The sequence below is a fragment of the Cheilinus undulatus genome, linkage group 13 (genome assembly GCF_018320785.1).
Source record: "Cheilinus undulatus linkage group 13, ASM1832078v1, whole genome shotgun sequence".
Classification (NCBI taxonomy): domain Eukaryota; kingdom Metazoa; phylum Chordata; class Actinopteri; order Labriformes; family Labridae; genus Cheilinus; species Cheilinus undulatus.
Window position 1 is genome coordinate 37,939,980 of NC_054877.1, and position 18,739 is coordinate 37,958,718.

At 38.8% G+C, this 18,739-nt stretch overlaps 1 protein-coding gene across 1 annotated transcript; it reads right to left on the minus strand.

The window, feature by feature from the left end:
• Window positions 1-3,933: 3,933 nt before the first annotated feature.
• LOC121520232 (caspase-8-like) lies at window positions 3,934-17,345 on the minus strand. Its single transcript, XM_041803608.1, has 12 exons — window positions 17,238-17,345; window positions 14,700-14,875; window positions 14,468-14,585; window positions 12,058-12,187; window positions 11,933-11,979; window positions 11,782-11,845; window positions 11,558-11,622; window positions 11,354-11,462; window positions 8,372-8,499; window positions 4,748-4,972; window positions 4,485-4,657; window positions 3,934-4,069 (listed from the first exon to the last, which is right to left on the minus strand). The coding sequence occupies exons 1-12, from the start codon at window positions 17,343-17,345 to the stop codon at window positions 3,934-3,936; spliced, it is 1,479 nt and encodes a 492-aa protein (XP_041659542.1).
• Between the last annotated feature and the right edge of the window lie 1,394 nt (window positions 17,346-18,739).

An 18,739-nucleotide genomic window follows, 5' to 3' on the forward strand; every position in this document is an offset into this window, starting at 1 on the left:
AGCAAAAATGCTTTGTTTTGGTTTAGTTTATATTAGTTTTGGATTTTGGCATAATGGGATACCTGTCAGGGATTAGACTTAAAAGGGCTGTTCACTTCTCATTTTATCTATCAAATCAAAACTTGAAATTATCACTGTGGGAAGTCTTTTTCAATGAATTATGCAATTTTAGTCTCTCCAGGCTTGGCTGTACATGTCAGTTAGTATGCTGCTGTCAAAGACTAAAACTAAGGAGATTTTGTCTATAATTATATTCTATTTTTTAGGCATCAACAGGTAACAAATCCCACACAGAATCTAGTGATTCTGCTTTGCTGTGATAAGCTGATCCAAAAAATAAGCTTTTCAAATGATGACTGTTAATTTCTCCTAAATTGTAAAATCATAATAAAGTCAAATAAATTTTTATTCCAATGGCTCCTTTAAAATTACACTAGCTCAGTATTGTATCATTATAATGGATATATTTACTTAATTATTTTGTGATGAAAGCTGCTTTTATCATATCCTGATCATTTTCTGGTGATCTATAAAATAAAACATGCTGATCACTGTGATAGGGCAGACCTTGACATGGCCTGCTGTATGCCCACATGAAGACTAAATCTATGACTGTTGTGCTTTTACAACCCTGAGGAAAACAGATAAATAGGTCAAGATTTCTTAAACACCATAATTACTTTATCCTTAGAAAATAAAGTACATAATAATGATGTGTATGAGATGCACCAAAACTCACTGTTCTGAGAAAGGCCGTTTAGAGCTCTTCTGGTGCTTGAGCTATAGCAGCCGTTTTCAAAGTGCGAGGCGGACCTCCCCTGGGGGGTGCCGCAGGACTTCAGGGGAGGCATGGAATCATGAACCAGAATAAAAGGTGATTTGCTTTATCAAGCTAACTTCTACTGTGTGGAGGGCTAAATGGATAGATTTATAGTTACTACAGAGACTATGAGAGTCAACTACTAAGTTAGCATTTTCCTGCATTGGTCCTGAAGATGCTTAACAGCCACAGTGTGTAATTTGCAAAGATGTACTTAAGCTAATGACAGCATAAGGCTGTGCAAACCGTGGTGTCATATTGAGACAAAGCACTAAGTCTAGTGACCAAAACCAGGGGAATTTTTTGACAGGAAGAGAAAGGACTTCGGTCACTGAAGGTACCTGAGACATTTAGTGCAGTAAAGACAGTCTCTGCAAGTGCTGGATGTTTTTTGCATGAAAATGATCAAAATAGAGTACCAGGCAAGGCTGAAGGTGGAGGATGATCTGCAGTTATGTAAGCCTGCATCATCTGCATTGATGCAAACTCATAGTTCTCACTAAATTAGAGAGTAGGGCATAATAATTAGGTAGTATTGGCAATAAGTTCATTAAGAACGTGAACATTAAGGCATTATGTGGAAAAAATACAAGGATAAATTGTCGCTTTTGAAAACAACAAGCTGTGGTCATTACTGCACAACCATCATTATTGTAGGCTGAGAGCTCAAACAAACTGCAGATTGTGAAATAATTATACAAAAACCCAGCTGAGCAGGGCCTGCACATATTAGACTTGGCTAAAAACGATGGAAATCAACAAGTTACTGTAAGCCATTTTCCCTCTGGGAGAGCCCCATGACTGACTGCATCTTATCTGCCAATGACTCATGTAATCTGGATTTGGCACCCCTGGAATATTTCTAGAAAACACCATTTCTCTCAGAAATTGTTGCAATTACAAATGTTTTTGGTATACACATGTTTTTTCTATTTATGTGCATTGGAACAACACAAAAAAGCAAAAGATAAAAGCCAAAATTGACATAATTTTAAACAAAACTCCATAATTGGCAAGATAAAATGATCGGCACCCTTTTAAGGCTGTGGGTAAATCATTTTATTTCAAGCATGTGATGCTCATTTAAACTCACCTGTGGCAGTAACAGGTGCTGGCAATCTAGAAATCACACCTGAAGCCAGTTAGAACGTCTAAAAGTTCACTCAGCCTTTGTGTTGTGTGTCTGTGTGTGTCACACCAAGCATGGAGAAGAGAAAGAAGAGCCCAGAATTGTCTGACATCTTAAGAAGCAAAATTGTGGAAAAATATGAACAATCTCAAGGTTACAAGACCATCTCCAGAGATCTACAAATTCCTTTGTCCACTGTATGTAATATAATCAAGAAGTTTATAACCCATGGAACTGTGGCTAATCTCCCTGGATGTGGACAGAAGAGAAAAATGGACAAAAGAATGCAACGCAGGATAGTTGCAATGGTGGATAAACATCCTCAGTCAACTTCCACACAAATTCCTGCAGACTCAGTTTGCAAAAGTGTCAGCTCGAACCATACATCATCATCTGAATGAGATGAAGCGCTATGGCAGGAGACCGAGGAGAACCCCACTGCTGACAAAGAGACATAAAATAGCCAGACTGGAGTTTGCAAAAATGTACCTGAGTAAGCCTCAATTCTTCTGGGAGAACATTTTGTGGAAAGATGAGACTAAGGTAGAGCTTTTTGGAAAAGCATGTCATTCTATTGTTTACAGAAAAAGAACACAGTACCTACAGTCAAACATGGTGGAGGTTCAAAGATGTTTTGGGCTTGTTTTGCTGCCTCTGGCACTGGATGCCTTGACTGTCCGCAAGGAATCATGAAATCTGGAGACTATCAAAAGATTTTGGGCCGCAATGTAGGGCCTAGTGTCAGAAAGCTGGGTCTGCATCAGAGGTCATGGGTGTTCCAGCAGGACAATGACCCCAAATATACTTCAAAAAAACACCAAGAAAGGGTTGGAGACAAAGCGCTGGAGAGTTCTGAAGTGGCCAGCAATGAGTCCAGATCTAAATCCCATTGAACACCTATGGAGAGATCTCAAAATTGCTGTTGCAAAAAGGCACCCTTCAAATCTGAGAGACCTGGAGCAGTTTGCAAAAGAAGAGTGGTCCAAAATTCCAGTTGAGAGGTGTAAGAAGCTTGTTGATGGTTATAGGAAGTGATTGGTTTCAGTTGTTTTTCCCAAGGGTGTGCAACCAAATATTAAGTTGAGGGTGCCAACAGTTTTGTCTGGCCCATTTTTGAGTTTTGTGTAAAAGTATGTCAGTATTTGCTTTTTTTCTGCTTTTTTGTGTTGTTCCAATGGACATAAAGGAAATAAACATGTGTATACCAAAAACATCTGTAATTGCAACAATTTCTGGGAGAAATGGTGTAATTTCAGGAAGAATTCCAGGGGTGCCAATACTTTCATCCATAACTGTAAGTAAAAGGTATGGATGTGTTAATGTAAAAAAGCTGATTTGACTCAGGGTCTGTGTTTGACCCAGGGTCTATGTTGGCCAGCCAGTTCTCATGCCAAGCCCTAATAAAATCTGTTTGATGCTGGGGTAAAATAAACGGTTATTTAACATTTTCACAAGGTAGACATTTTCCTCCAACATCATGTTCAGAGTAATCAGCTCCAAGGCGTCTAAAATATCTGCTGTTTAGTGTCTCAAGTCACATCAATGTAGATCTGACAAATTTTTTCTGCATTCCTCCTTATGGTTACCCGTTTTATGTTTCTGGCGTTGTTGTATTGCTGAAAAGTCCTCATACATGCTATAGTGATGCTGACCAGGAAACAGTCACCATAATCAAACAATCCTCCTCCTCCTCCTGTATGCTCTACCTCAGGCTCCACCTCAACCAAATCAGACCATTTTGAGATGTCAGAGGGTATCCAACCCTGACGTCTCACTGAGAGATGTCCATGTCAAAAGAGAATCTAGATAATTCTACATGTCCTCAAATAATTCAGAAAACATCAGGAATTCATGAGTGAAAGGGGCTGTACATAGAGTTTAAACAGACACCCAAACAACTTGTACACAAGTTGTAGTAAACAAGGTTGATCTGTGAATCCTTCAACTTGGCACATCCGCAGAGTTGCTCCTGGTCGCAGTCAGCTCAAACATACTTGAGGACGAGCTTCCTGGTGAGGGTGTACTTGGGCTCAGGCATTTGTTTATAGTTTAAAAAAACTCCCTTGCTGACCTCTCTGTTCACTCGTGTCAGCACAGAGAGGATATCATCCATTTCTGGGCTGCAAAGAAAACAGCAGAAAGACATTAAATTAGACACCTTGTTTCATGCTGGTGTTTATTTCAAGAAGATTACATACATCATTTAAGGAGGTGAGAGGTCTGCTGTGTTAGAGCTGATGTAGATCCTGATGTGTAACTGCAAATAAAGACTTGTTGATAATACTTTTACAGAATAGTCAATTTGAAATAACTGTGAGAAGTCAACCACTGTTACATGAATAACTGTTGTAAAAACTGGTCAACACTTTTAAATTCATAAAGGATTGTGACATAAGGCATTGAGTTCTCACACTTTACGAAAGGAGTTGTTGCGCCTGGTATCAAAGACTGACTTAGCTCACAAAACCTTTGGCTAAACTGTGGCTACAGATTTAAAAGGCTTGATTTTTAAGAGTGTACAGAGTCATCTCTCACCTCTCTGCTGATCTCTGAAGCTGCCTGCACAGCTCCTGGATGTAGATGGAGCCGTTTACAGTGTGTCTGAATGTCTTGCACTTGGGCACGGTGGCCATACCCAGCAAGAAGTCAGCGTCCCAGGGCACTGTCTCCTCTCGCACACGACTAGGGCCTCCCAGGCAGACCAGCATCTGCCTGGAGGAAGATGCTGTGTGCCCACAGATGTTGGTCTGCCTAGAGACAGATGCTGTTTGCCTGCAGATGCTGGTCTGCCTGGAGACAGATGCTGTGTACCTGTCCATCTGTTTTGGGGTGGGGGGAATTTGTACAGCACCTTCCTGGAAGCTGTTTCCCTGGTTCGCTTGGATAAAGAAGAGTTTGGGCTTCCCTATCAAGGTGGGGACATTCCTGCTGGTGAAAGGCTGTGTAAGATCTTGGATTTCTACCTGCAGCTCATCAGTGCCAAAGACAACTCCCTGTTCTCCATGAGACAGCACACACACTACCTGAGGAAAAAAAGGCCAACATATTTCAAGAAGGAAATTTATGGCTAAGGCTTAACAACAACATTAGTTATGCTGGCCAAAGACTACACCATTTTTAGGCCAGATTTGCCTCCCCCAATGATCATGGGGTGTATCCCAAGTGGAGGCTCATCACACATGATTGTTTGTCTGAATAACCTCCAAGTGTGGTGTCAACATAATAATCTAACTGCTCCAAATCACGACGTATCCTTCCAGACCCAGATCAGGTTTGATACAGTTCTAGGTCTTGGAGGCCCTTTCATCTCAGAGAGATAGAAGAGCAGCTTTTTATATTAGTTTCTTGTTACAGGACCGTGAGAAAAGTGTTTGGCCTTTAGCTACTCTACTTTATGGTTTATATCTACATAATACAAGATTATGGTGTTAAAACTCATGATGAATTTTAAAAGGGAAAAAAGAGAGGAGAGGGACTGTTGCTGCCTCTCTGAATAGTCAATCAACTGTTTAAATGACTGGTATGGACACGAAAAAAAATCAAGACTGTTCCAAAACATGATGACTGGCACAACATAAGATCAAATTTCTTTTTTGATGTGCAGCATTTTTTGACTAAAAAAGCTGGATCAGTTCAACAGTTTTAATCCTGAAAATCATGGGGAAAGGCTATCCTGCTCCACCTAATAAAAGATAATCGGCTTTGTAGCATCTCTAAAGCCCATTAAGGTCGATGTATAAACTTGCCTATTTAGCCCTTAATGAAAATGTGAGTTAATCAAGGTTTAAAATAATTCATCTGCACTTTATACAGTGCTGTGAAAATGTATTTGCCCACTTTCTGATTCCTGAGTTTTTTGCATATTCATCACACTTAAATATTTTGGATCATCAGACCAATTTTTATATGTCACAAAGACAACCCAAGTAAATACATAATGCAGTGTCTGAATGGTTATTTAAATTTTTAAAGGGGGGGTCATATGCAAAAAAGTAATTGCCCCCTTGTTAAATCATGAGTTAACTGTGATTAACCACAGTTGCATCTGGAAAACCTTCATGACTAAGCGTTTGGGAAAGGGCAGAGGCTTTGAAAAAAATTCGGAGGGTGACTGGATGAACGTTCTGTTCATCACATCTTTACGGGCCAATCAGAGCAACAAAATATGTGACGTAGCCGCAACTGAGGTGCCCATGCACAGCTACCAAGGAATAACATGAACCATAGCGACTATAGGCATGTAAGTACATGACTTTGTTGTTTTTGAAAAGAAAACAACTCAATGCTGTTCTTTGTTCTTCTTTTAATGAAAAAAAGTTGTCAAGTCCTGATAAAACTGGCGCAAAGCTCTTCTGCCATAATTATCTATCTATTTATTTATTTATTTAATTTAACCTTTATTTAACCAGGAGAACAACCTCATTGAGATTAAAAATCAGCAGCTCAGTCAAAGTTACAGACAAAAAAATGAGTAAACATACAAGTAAGTAAATTGCGCTGGCCTCTTGTTGCTGCTTGCTTGCTTACGTCACGACTCTGCTGCACCTGAAAGTACTGCCTCTCGTCGCTGATTGGTCCTGTCACTTTCTAACCGGCCCAAATGGTTCAGACGGGAGCTTTGCAAGATGGATTCGCCAGTGAGAAACAAGGAAACGGGCGTATCCATCTGCTTTTCAAGGTTACATCATGACACGAGCCAAAGAAATTCAAGAACAAATGAGAAACAAAGTGATTGAAATCAGTCTGGAAAAGGTTACTAAGCCATGTCCAAGGCTTTGGGACTCCAGTGAACCACAGTCAGAGCCATTATCCACAAATGGAGAAAACTTGGAACAGTGGTGAACCTTCCCAGGAGTGATCGGCCAACCAAAATTACTCCAAGAATGCAACAACAACTCATCCAGGAGGTCCCAAAACAACATCCAAAGAACTGCAGGCTTCACTGACCCCAGTTAAAAAGCACATATTGTGCAAAAATCATTTTTTTAGACTTTTCTAACAAGTATCTTTGCACCTGGCTTGTCCACAACCCCCTCAAATACCAGAAAAATCCATTCCCTTACACCCTATCTTTCTCCACATTTCAGAAAATGTGTGCTGAAACAAGCCGTTCTCTGATTTTCCCCTCATGATTTCCCCACATGAAATCTTATAAACTTGTCTTAAAAGGGTAAAATATGTCCCCTCAGAGGTCATGACTCAACCGCAAGAAAGACACTGGGCAAAAATTGTATCATGGGAGAGCTCCAAGGCCAAAACCACTGCTGACAAAAAAGAGCACAAAGGCTCATCTCACATTTGCGAAGAAACATCTTGATAATGCTAAAGACTTTTGGAGAAATAATCTGTGGACTGACAAGACAAAAGCTGAACTTTTTGGAAGGTGTGCGGCCTGTTATGTCTGGCATAAAAATAATAGCATTTGACAAAAGAACATCATGTGATTGTCTGGGGCTGCTTTGCTGCTTCAGGACCTTGACCATTTGCTGTGATTGATGGAACAATTAATTCTGCTGTCTACCAGAAAATCCTGAAGGCCAGCATCCAGCCATCAGTTTGTGCTCTCAAGTGCTCTTTGGTTACGCGGCAGGACAAGACCCGAAACATACCAGGAGGTCTACCTCTGAATGGCTCAAGGAAAACAAAATTCAGGTTTTAGAGTGGCCAAGTCAAAGTCTGGACCTAAATGCAACTGAGGTGTTTTGGGGGTGACTTTAAACGGGCAGTTCATGCTGGAAAACCCTCCAATATGGCTGCGTTAAAACAATTCTGTGAAGAAAAATGGGTCAACATTCCTCCACAGAAATGCGACTCATCACCAGTTATCACAAACACTTGATTTCAGTTATTGCTGCTAAGGGAGGCACAACCAGTTATTAGGTTCAGGGGGAATTACTTTTTCACATAGGGCCCGATAGATGTTGTTGTTTTGCCCCCTAAAAAAATTAAATAATCATTCGGACAATGCATTCTGTATTTACTTGGGTTGCCCATGTGAAATATAAAAATTGGTTTGATGATCTGAAACACTGAAGTGTGATAAATATGTAAAAACTCAGAAATCAGAGAGGGGGAAAATACTTTTTCACAGCACTGTAGGTACAAATATTACTTATTCATTCAACATAAAAACTGTCTTCCAGAAAACTAAATTAAATTTATGTATGAAAAAAGAGGAAATGGTTGATAGCCTGTGATAAATGTAAGCTTGTCTTGCACTGCTTTTCTGCCATTTAAGTTCCAGCGTTAACCTCTACTGTTAACTCACTGAGGGAGGCTGGAAGATGAGGTTTCTTGTTACTCACCAATTGCATTATTTTGTTATTCTAGTAATACATAATGTCTTTTTCACTATTCTGTTTATTCATAATTGTTGTCGAGGTAGTTAAATAAAAAAATAACCATATATGTGAAATGCTTACCAAGCCATCATCCTCAGAAAAATCTCTCTTGCTCAGGTATTGCACCTCTTGTCTCATGGCGTCTGCTGTCAGGTTGCTATGAACCACCACAGTGAAGCCAAATCGGCTAAACAATTGGCACAGGGCCTCTGCATCACATAAGAAAGGGAGAAAAAAAAAGGTAAGAGTAACAGATTATTAACATTTTACAAAAAGATTGCAACATATTAGATGTTGGAGGCTGAAGTCTGTACGATTTTGGGTTTGGAGCTAGAGGCTCACCAGTTCATGTCCTGAGATATCAATGCACTTCTTTCATAAATAAACAATATTGTTCTTATAAAGTGAAGTGAAAACCATTTTAACATAAGTCTGTGCATCACCATTTATCATCGTTTCACACTCAGGTAGCTTGCAGTGAGTCCACCTTAAATGGATGTAGCGTTATGGCTAATAATCAAACCTTAAAAGCAGCATACTGAAAGCACAGTGGCTGATAAGAGACAGTAGGAAAGGTGTAGTGTCTTACACCTCCTGCTTCCCAGTCGGTGCGTAGGTAGGTAAGAAGGAGGTAGGTAGGACTGGCCACAACATTTGGTATAAGGAAGGTAACTTATTTTTGATTATTTTCATAAATAACAACATTGACTTTAAATAATCAAACTGGCATTTAAAGAGCTGTTTGCTATTTTTGAGCAGGGCTTAGGTTATTTAGGAGATTTATGCAAAAAGGAGAAAAATATTAATCTGTTAAGTTATTATAGCAGTTTCATTTTGTTCTTAATGACTCAGGAAGATAGTAAATTAAAGACCCTGTAAAGTGAAATCCAAAAGTTGTGTCTTAACACTCTAGATATGTTGGAATATGGTTGCTCTAAACATGTGAAAACACTAAGAAATAAAGTTTTTCACCTCTTTCCTGGCAGGGTGTAATTTGGGCAGGGCAAATATGTGGGCTGGTGATGTCACAATTTGTTTCTGTTCACTGTGAGGTAAATTTGCCAAATCTATCAGCCACAGTGGTCTATGGATCATTTAAAGCAACATAGAGATTTAAGCCAGAAAGCAGACTTTGGCTGTTTTTGAATTGGCCTACTGCATACTCCTGCCACACGCAGTATGCAGTATGTATTGTGCGTACTACGTTTGATTGTAGTATGCAGTATGACTGCCAGTCGGACGTTATTGTGCGGTATGCTTGGCCCGGTTTAGCCGGTTTCCGGTATACAGAAGTACGTCATTTAAGTACTGGTCAATATTAAACAACACTACAGTGTTTTCCATCAATTTACGTACAGAAAAAAATCTGGGAAGTGTTTTTATTAGATTTTTCGGGATTTTTATAGCTGTTGGTTTTAGCTTAGCATGTATAGTGCAGTGAAACACACTTGACAGCACCTTTTCGGCCATTACGAGCCGTAATGTTAAAACAAAAACAACAGTGACCTTATTAGAACTTGTTTCACTGTAGTACATGTTAAAAAGGTAAAGATAAAAGGTAATGGCACTTTTTTTAACCGTCAGCCGCTCCGGTGAATGTTCCGCCTGGAGTTGTAAAATTGGTGGTTTTTCCCTACAAAAACCTGGTCAGAATTCATCCTGCTCGCTAGGAAAACTTGGTGCACCTGAGATGGCTGCTCCCAGCTGACGGCTGCTTGTAATCAGCAGGCCTGAGAGGTTATATGGAGTAGGTTGGGTGTTTAGTAGAGCTGACTGTGAGGAACAAGAGACTCAGCAGCTTAAGTTGATTTCTTTGAGTTTGGGTTTGAGTGCTAATTTGTGTGAGTGTGGGGGAATTTTTTAAAAATCATTCCTTTTTTACTTATTCCGTAATCATTTTGGTTTTTGTGCAGTTTTTGCTGGTGTCCACAATTATGACCTTTGTTATAAATTTAGTGTTTTCTGGAGGATCAGCAGGTTTGTTTCATGTCTTCATATAGGTATAAAGACCTGACAAACACTCCTGAAGCTATTGTTCTGAACTGCAGGAGTTGGAGAAGGGTTGACTTGCTTGGATTTGTCTCTGTTTTGTCCTTTCATGTGGATTTTTGTGCTTCTACCGTGGGTTGGTAACCTATTTATAAATAAATGCACTTTCTCTTGCTCCTCTGACTGGCTCTGCTACACCCGTTATGGTGTTTTTTGATGTAGTAAAGTAAAATTCAATCTGGCATTTGTCTGGTATCAACACAGAGTATTTTATTCTGAAATTTAAGCAGATATTTTAATAACGTTTCAGGGAACCTTCCTGCCCCTCTTCATCTGCATCTAGGGATGGGTACCTTTCACATTTGAACTGGTACGGTACCGATTCCCGGTACCGTACCGTTCAGACTGCCAGAGCTCTGATAGAGCAGGGACGGGAATCTGCTCCATGCCTGTGGCAGACCAGAGAGAGTGAACACATATCTGGTGAAATTTAGGGGTTAGTATGTCATAATTATCCATGTAAAGGAAACCTTAAAACAGTTAAGTAAATCAACTTTGTTGTGGTGCTAATTTGATAGCAAGAATCCTACATTCAAGAAAGCAGAGCAGGACAGAAGCAAGGGACATTAAACAGTAAGAGACACACTGATCAGACCTCATGCTGAGTTATGAGAAGCACTTCTTTGGCTCTACAAAGAAATATTGACTTCTTTTCTTTTAGTTTGTGTTATCCAAATCTTTTGATAGAAGTTAGAGGGAGAGGGAAGTGTGTTATTTTAAAACACTCCCCTCTCTGTGAGGACCATCTATGACCATTCGATGTTACACTTGGTGCACTCGGAGTAAATTTAAGCCTCAAAGTCAGTCAAAGCTAATATGGACGTAGGAGATAAGACTGACTTTATTTAGGCACAGGTGGTGCACTCTGCCTCTGGAGTGTGCTGTCCGAAAGTTTTCTATTTGTACACTACTACATTTGGGGTGTTAATGCACCATGACAAGACAACTTCAGGGTATATTTAATAATACTTTGTGTTAAAGTTGATGTTAGTTCTGAAATGGAGAAATTCATACCCTCATCCATCTTGGACCCTCTTCGCCTTCCCATCCCCATCTGAAATTCCTCGTTGTTGAAGATCACACACAGACCACGGGGGTTATGACTCAGGTCATAATAATCCGCCTAAAGAGCAAAAACATGACCACAAAGACAAATCTTAACATTTTAACATTTTTTGAAACATAATGTTGATTGAATGTTAGTGTGTGAGTGATTACTGGGTCATAAAGGGAAGGACTCTCTGTTACTGGATCTGAATCAGTGTACACAATCTCTCCCCCATCTGAAGAACAAAAACAGAGCACACTTGTATTTCTTATATGTATCAGATAAAGATTAAAGTACGGCAGTGGAAAGTATAGGGCTTTTAAGCTGTAAACTAGCTAGTAGGTGTAATTAATCGATGACCGTGCCAATAGAAGAAGATGTCAGAGAGACTTACGGCTGGGCTGAGACTCAGTCACAGGCAGAGAGGGCTGAACCAGCGGAGGATTGTTGTTGATCCTCTGTGGAAAGAAAAGAAAGTTCTCAGTAAACTGTCTCATTATTGGGCCTACTGTTAAGCACATAGACATTCAGACACAGACATCTACCTGGTGATCCATGCTGACATGAGGAGGTACTTCAGGCTCAGTTAATCCTGAAAGACAACAATCATTGACAAATGTTATCTAAATATTACATTTGATGCATTTGTGTGCTGAAGTTTGTATGATACCTTGCATGTAGCGCTCTACTGTTGTTGCCAGTTGTCGGTCAAACTCCTGCAGTGTTTCATGCAGCACATCCAGTTTTCGGTTAGACAGTAAACCAGTCCTTTCCATTTCAGCAAATAAGTCCAGTGGTGTCTGTAAGTAAGAGAGAAGAGTGAGTAGAGGTAAAGAGCTCTCCCTGTACAGAAATAAATAAATAAAGTAACATGCTAGAAGTAGAACAGTCCTTCGGCCCAGCTCAGTATTTATGTTAACCAAATATTGCTAGCAATATAAAAAACAGAGCAGAAAAGAGATAACTTCGTGCAGCAACTTGGTTGTATGCTTCCTAAGTGGCACAATACATAAATAAATCAAATATCACATAAGTGACCAAAACTATCAATAATCCACATGCAACTAGAATGTGGCCATTTCAAGAAATTGCAGTGTGACAGCATGACCCACTACCACTGCTGCTGGAGCCTCAGCTGCTGCCTTCAGTGGAATATCTACATTTAAAAGCTGCAGCTAAAAGATTTGTAATCCTAGAACACCAACTGCAGGGGAGCTCCAATCCTTCTCCTGGAACAAAATTAGAAAAAGAAATACTTAAACTTCAGTCTTGAAAAGTAAGCAGTCTGCATCAGCCTCTGTTATGGATCTTGTGATTGCTGAGCTGAGGTAATAAAGCAGCTGCACTGGTGTGACTTCAAAATGCCATATTTGACTCATTTAATGCATCATACTAAGCTCTTTCTTTGCTATGATTATTATTTCAATTAGGAAATATTGAAATTGGAGGAGGATTAGGGATACCTTCGAAGGAGAAAATAGTTTTAGGCAAGTCGAGATTCAAGTAAAAATTATGAGAAAGTTGAAACTTTCTATTATAAACAGTGGGTCTAGACACCGTTTATGTGCTAAAGAGAAAAAAATCTCTTTGTTGTTAAATCCAATAATGAGGCAAGTTTCACATATTCATCAATAAAAGGCATAAAGAAATTTGTAGTGACAGTCAAGATATTGTGTCATTGTCTTAAATACTCATACATCAACAAGAGGGACATAACTGCACTCATGTCTCTCTTCCTCTCTGTCTGATCACCTGTAAAGAGGCACAGGTGACAGGCTCAGCCTCCATACATGATGGGAGAGCGAGGGGAGATTGATCACTCGTTTAATCATCATGGACAGTTTGCTGCAAATGACAAAATGTTTTTTAAAAAAAAGCGAACAAGGAACGCTTTGGCACATGTAAAAAGATTTATGTTGAAGTTATTTATCCCACCACAACAAACACTGATCAATAAACGAGTTATCAGTTTCCTTTTACTCTCCCATTACTGAGGTAGAGTCTGTCACCTGTGCATCTCTACAGGTGATCAGATGGAGAGGAAGAGGAAAAGAGATGGAAGCTGTTATGTCTCCTCTGTTACTGTGCAATATTTAAGACAATAACTGAGAATCGTGACTGAATGCCTTATGCCTCATATCAATGAATATGTGAAAATATACCTCATTATTGGATTTAACAACAAAGAGATTCTTTCTCTTAAGCACATAAATACACCATGTCTAAGATCTACTGTTTCTACCTTTTTCTCGTCATTTCAAATTTAATCTCGCCATTGTATTTCAACTTTATTCTCGAAATTCTTTATTCTAGTCATTTCGGTTTTATTCTCAAATTGCCCGAAATTATTTTCTCATTCAAAGGCGTCCCTAATCCTCTTCCATAAAAGTCAATCTTTTTCAAAGATGTCCCTCTTTTTGCCCAAACGTCTCGTGAGTTAGATGACATCTGCTGGAGAGCCGGAAGTTTGACTCCACCAATTTAGATGCTTGTTTTCCAAACTAATCTGTACATGTTTATTTGAAATAACCTTTACAACAGCCCCTAGTTTAAGTTTCTAAGATTAGATTGGGGCTGTTAAACACCACAGAGAATCATGCTTTAATTTAGCACTCTTTTGCTCTCTCTCTCTACTTATTCACTTGCTACTGTTTGATATGCTTTTCCTTTAGCATGCACATTTATAAATACTTTGCCACGTCTGCTGTGCCACACAGCAAAAGAGGCGTAAAAAGCAATCGACACCAAACTTTGTGGGCATGTTAGATCAGTGATAAGTGATAAGTGATAAGTGATTTTTTCATGGATCTGGCTATTTGTTGCCATGTAAAAAGGTTTCCCTGAAATTGCTGATCACTGTCACAGGTAAGTAATAATATTGGCTATGAAGTTTTGAAAGCTCAAACCTTAACAAAAAAGGTGATATTATGATCTTGTTATCCTGATGAAAATAAAAGAAAATAAAAATCTTTTTTTCTTTTAAACCTGTAAGATATTTAGCTTTTATTCATAAATTCATACTGTGACATCTCCATATCACCATGTCTTTTAGATCTGTAGATATGTTAGTATGAGCTCACCTTACATAACTCAAGTTTTCTTTTTTCCAGCTTGCCGCTTGGATGACTGTCCAGCAGAAACTTCATCTTGTCAAAATTATACTGATTCAAGTCCTGATGAATTTCATACAGCATCACCCTGATAGAAAGAGCAGAGGCGTGGAAAGAAAGCAAATGAGTCAGCTCTGGAAATCACACAGATTGCATAATAATTTGCCATGCTGTTGAACCTTGAAGTTATAGTAGAGCTCACGTGTAAGCAGACAGCCTGTGGGCTGCATTACTTTCTTCTAATCCCTTGCTGTCTGTCTCAAGCTGACTGAGGAGGTCTGCTCGATTGATTGTGCGCAGCAACTGAGAAAGAAAAAAAACGTCCCCCATCAGACCTTTCTCTTCTAGTCTCAGGAAAAGATCTTTAGCATAATGGACCTGTAAGAGAATGACCAAAAGACACAAGAAGAAAACCATGAGAATTTAATGGTTTAGAACCAAAATCTGAATCAGAATTGGGTTTTATTGCCAAGTACATTTTCACATAAGGAATTTGACTTGGTGTGATTTCCAATGCAATCAGTGACAATATGAGGGCAATTATGTTTAAAAAATACATCTACACTGCTCAAAAAATAAAGGAAGCACTTAAATAACACATCCCAGATGAGAACAAAATAACACAAGAACGATCAATGGAAACCAGAATCACTAACCCATGGAGGACTGGATTCAGAATCATGCTCAAAATAAAAGTGGAAAAATCAGATCACAGGCTGATCCAACTTCTGTGAAATTTCTAAAGACAACTCAGGATCAGGCTCAATAGTATGTATGGCCTGCTTGTGCCTGTATGCACTCCCTACAACATCTGAGCATGCTCCTGATGAGACGACCGGTGGTCCCCTGAGGGGTCTCTTCACAGACCACAATCAGGGCATCAGTCAGCTCCTGGACAGTCTGTGGTGGGACGTGGCAGCAGTGAATGGATCGAGACATGATGTCCCAGAGGCGCTCGATTGAATTCAGGTCCGGGGAACGGGCAGGCCAGTCCATAGCATCAGTGCCTTCGTCATGCAGGAACTGCTGACACACTCCAGCCACATTAGGCCAAGAATTGCCATCCACCAGAAGGAACCTCAGGCCCGATGCACCAGCATATGGTCTGACAATGGGTTTGAGGACCTCATCTGAGTACCAGTCAGGGTACCTCTGGCTAGCACATAGCGGTCTGTGCGGCCCTCCAAAGATATGCAGTAATTCCCCTACCATTCTATTGGGAGGGTGCCCCCCCCCCCCCCCGATGATCATTTTATCATTTTAACATTCATTCATCTGGGATCAATAAACTGGTGGACGGCCCCTTTTGTCCTTTTATTCCTCACATACATGTTTCTCATAGCGCCTGACGCTATTGGTGATATTTATGATCGTTATTTACGCTCGTAAATAAACCTCATCCACGTGCAGATTACGACAGAAACTCTTCAACCTTTATAAACGTAGGGGTGTTGACAAAAGATCACACAGGCATAGAGACAACAGGAGATGGAGACATGCATGTGTGTGGAGAAGAGAGAAAAAATGAGTAGATAAAGTCAGTGGAGGACAATCAATCAGAACATTCACCAAAATACAAAATCTTACCTACTGTATATGTTATATGTTACAATAAACGGTTTTCCTAAATAATATGTTTTGCTTGTTTTTAGTTAAATCTTTCAGATGTCAGACTCATTTGTATGTGGGGAGGCCTTTTAGACAGCATAGGAAAACTTTACACTTAATATTGGTCTGATACGGTCCTAAAGTTACTCCTGATGTGGCAGGATGGCAAAAAAGTTCATTTCCAACTCTGTCATTCACACATGCATAAATAAATAATTATAGATAGATAGAATCTTACATTGACAGCTGGAATTTAAAGTAATCACATGATCACCATGATTCCTGTAAGTGTTTGTGTTGGTGTCTGCCTAACACCCCAAGGCTATAAACCTAGGGGAAACACTGGATATGACTCACTGACCCACTGCCAAACTGCTCCTGCTGGAAGATGTTGCAGGCAGCAGAACGTTCTCACAGTGTCTCCAGACTCTCTCTCTCTCTCTCTTCCACCTGTTGTCTGTCCCATTTGTACAACAGCAGGTGAATCAGTGTTGCTTCCAAACTGGACAGAAGTGTTATTGACTAGGAGCTGCATTGTGATGATTATGTGTTCCCCCTATTTTTTAAGCAGTGTATTTCACCAGTTAGTCTTCATTCCATAAAATTCAATCACATTTTTTTATTTTGAGTTTCAATAAAAAGAAATTGGCCCAGAAAAATTGTGTGAATAAACTAAGTTAACCTATAAATTGGTTGGAAGCTATTTTCTGCAACTAATAGTAACATGTTATTGTTATTATTACTGCTTACTCTATCACTACTCTTCTACTCTTTCTCTACTCTTACATTCTGTTATTACTTTTTTGCATTGATATTTTATGTATTTTAAATCTAATTTTTACCCATTCAAATTGAGCAAACTAACATAACATGTTCCTTGTTTGCACCACCATTTACTAGAAACAATAAACGCCATATTACCATTTCTAGTTTTCCAATTTTGTCTTGAATTTTTCTTTTCAAAAATCATGAACAATAACATTACACAGGGAGACAAATGGTGAAAACTACATTTTGACTTTGCAACCCTTTAATGGGGTAAAAATTCAGAGGCTATCTTAAGTGTAATACTGACTTTTTCCTCAGGCAGGGTCTCAGGAAAACTGCAGTTTATAGAGTATGTGGTTTTTACCTCCTCTAGCTGTCTCTTGCTGATAATATTACGACACAAGAAGCACAGAGCCGCCACCTCAGATGAATCCAGCTCCTCGTTTAGACAGGACAGCTTCACCCGGTCCATGACAGACCCACTCCCACCAGCAGGGACCAGAAGATCAGTTCACTTTGATCTATGGGTGGAGTGAAAGATACAGCAGATAACTAATGTACTTTTGTTAGGAAGGCAAAAACTAAAGAAAGGAAAATAATATCATGTAATACATTTTATCACACTATGAAAACCCTCAGACACGACAGATTCTCTCTTTGCTTTCTGTGGTTCCATAAAGAATTAACAAATGTTCCTTGATTAGGCATGAAGTATAAAGAGGTAAAGCAAGATACATTTTTATTTCACCATTTTTTCAATCTCATAGTTCGTAAAAATGCTTATATAAGTGGAAAAGGGTATTTAAATTATTTCCCCTTATATTTGAGAAAAAAAATATTTTTTTTGCTGTTCCACAAGAGTTTGGCTTTGCTCTTAGTTTCTGCATGTTTAAAGGAGGTTTCTCCTGCTGCTGTAACTTTGATAAATGTTGTAGCTTGTGGAAGCTAGCATTTTCATGGAAATATACTATAAGTATACCTCATGATTGTTTAATATAATTTCTTTCTCCTTGGTTGGTCTTACTTTTTAATTTGACTATGTAGTGTCATGTTTTGTTTTGTTTTTTTTTTTTTGTAGTTTTTCAAACATTGCTAGATCAGTATATATTTTATTATTGGGAAAAGATGCAATGATGTACTTTTTTTTGTGTAATTGAGTTTCTATGTTTTATATTTAATATTCCCTTTCTTTTAAACTTTGATTTGTATCTATATTTGGAAAACCAATTTGAAATTGCTGGGATTTTTGTGCTGTGATAGAATTTAATATTTTCATCAGTTTTATGAAGCAGTAGCTAATTCTACTGTCAATAATACTGCAGTCTTTTTTATGTATTTTTATTCTTTATATAAAATGTCAAACAAACCATAACATATTAGGGTAAATAAAAAGCTGATAAAATAAAAAGTTAAATAAGAAACAACAAAAAATGTAATAAAAAGGCATTAAAATAAATCAAAACTACAATCGGGCAATATACTGTATGTTAATAAATATTTCAATATACTTTATAAATACTTTATAAGTCCAGATGAAGTGCACTATTTGGTGTAAATCTGAATGACAAAGTCCGTCTAAGTCTAGTCTAAACAGTGAAGGTACATTTTTAAAAGGAGATGACGTCACTAAAAGCACTGTAAAAGTAGAGACTCTTTCAACACAACAAAACGGCAATAGAGTGAACCCAAAAAAATTTAACAATATAAAAGAGTTAACAAACAAATTCTTGGCTCACACCATTAAATTTTAATTACGTCAGTTCCAGTAAGTTAGCTCTCATTGTTGTACACTATTCATGGGTTACCGCAGGTACCGAAGGTAAGTCAATTCACGAGGTTTAAACTTAAAACCTACCACCATCAGCC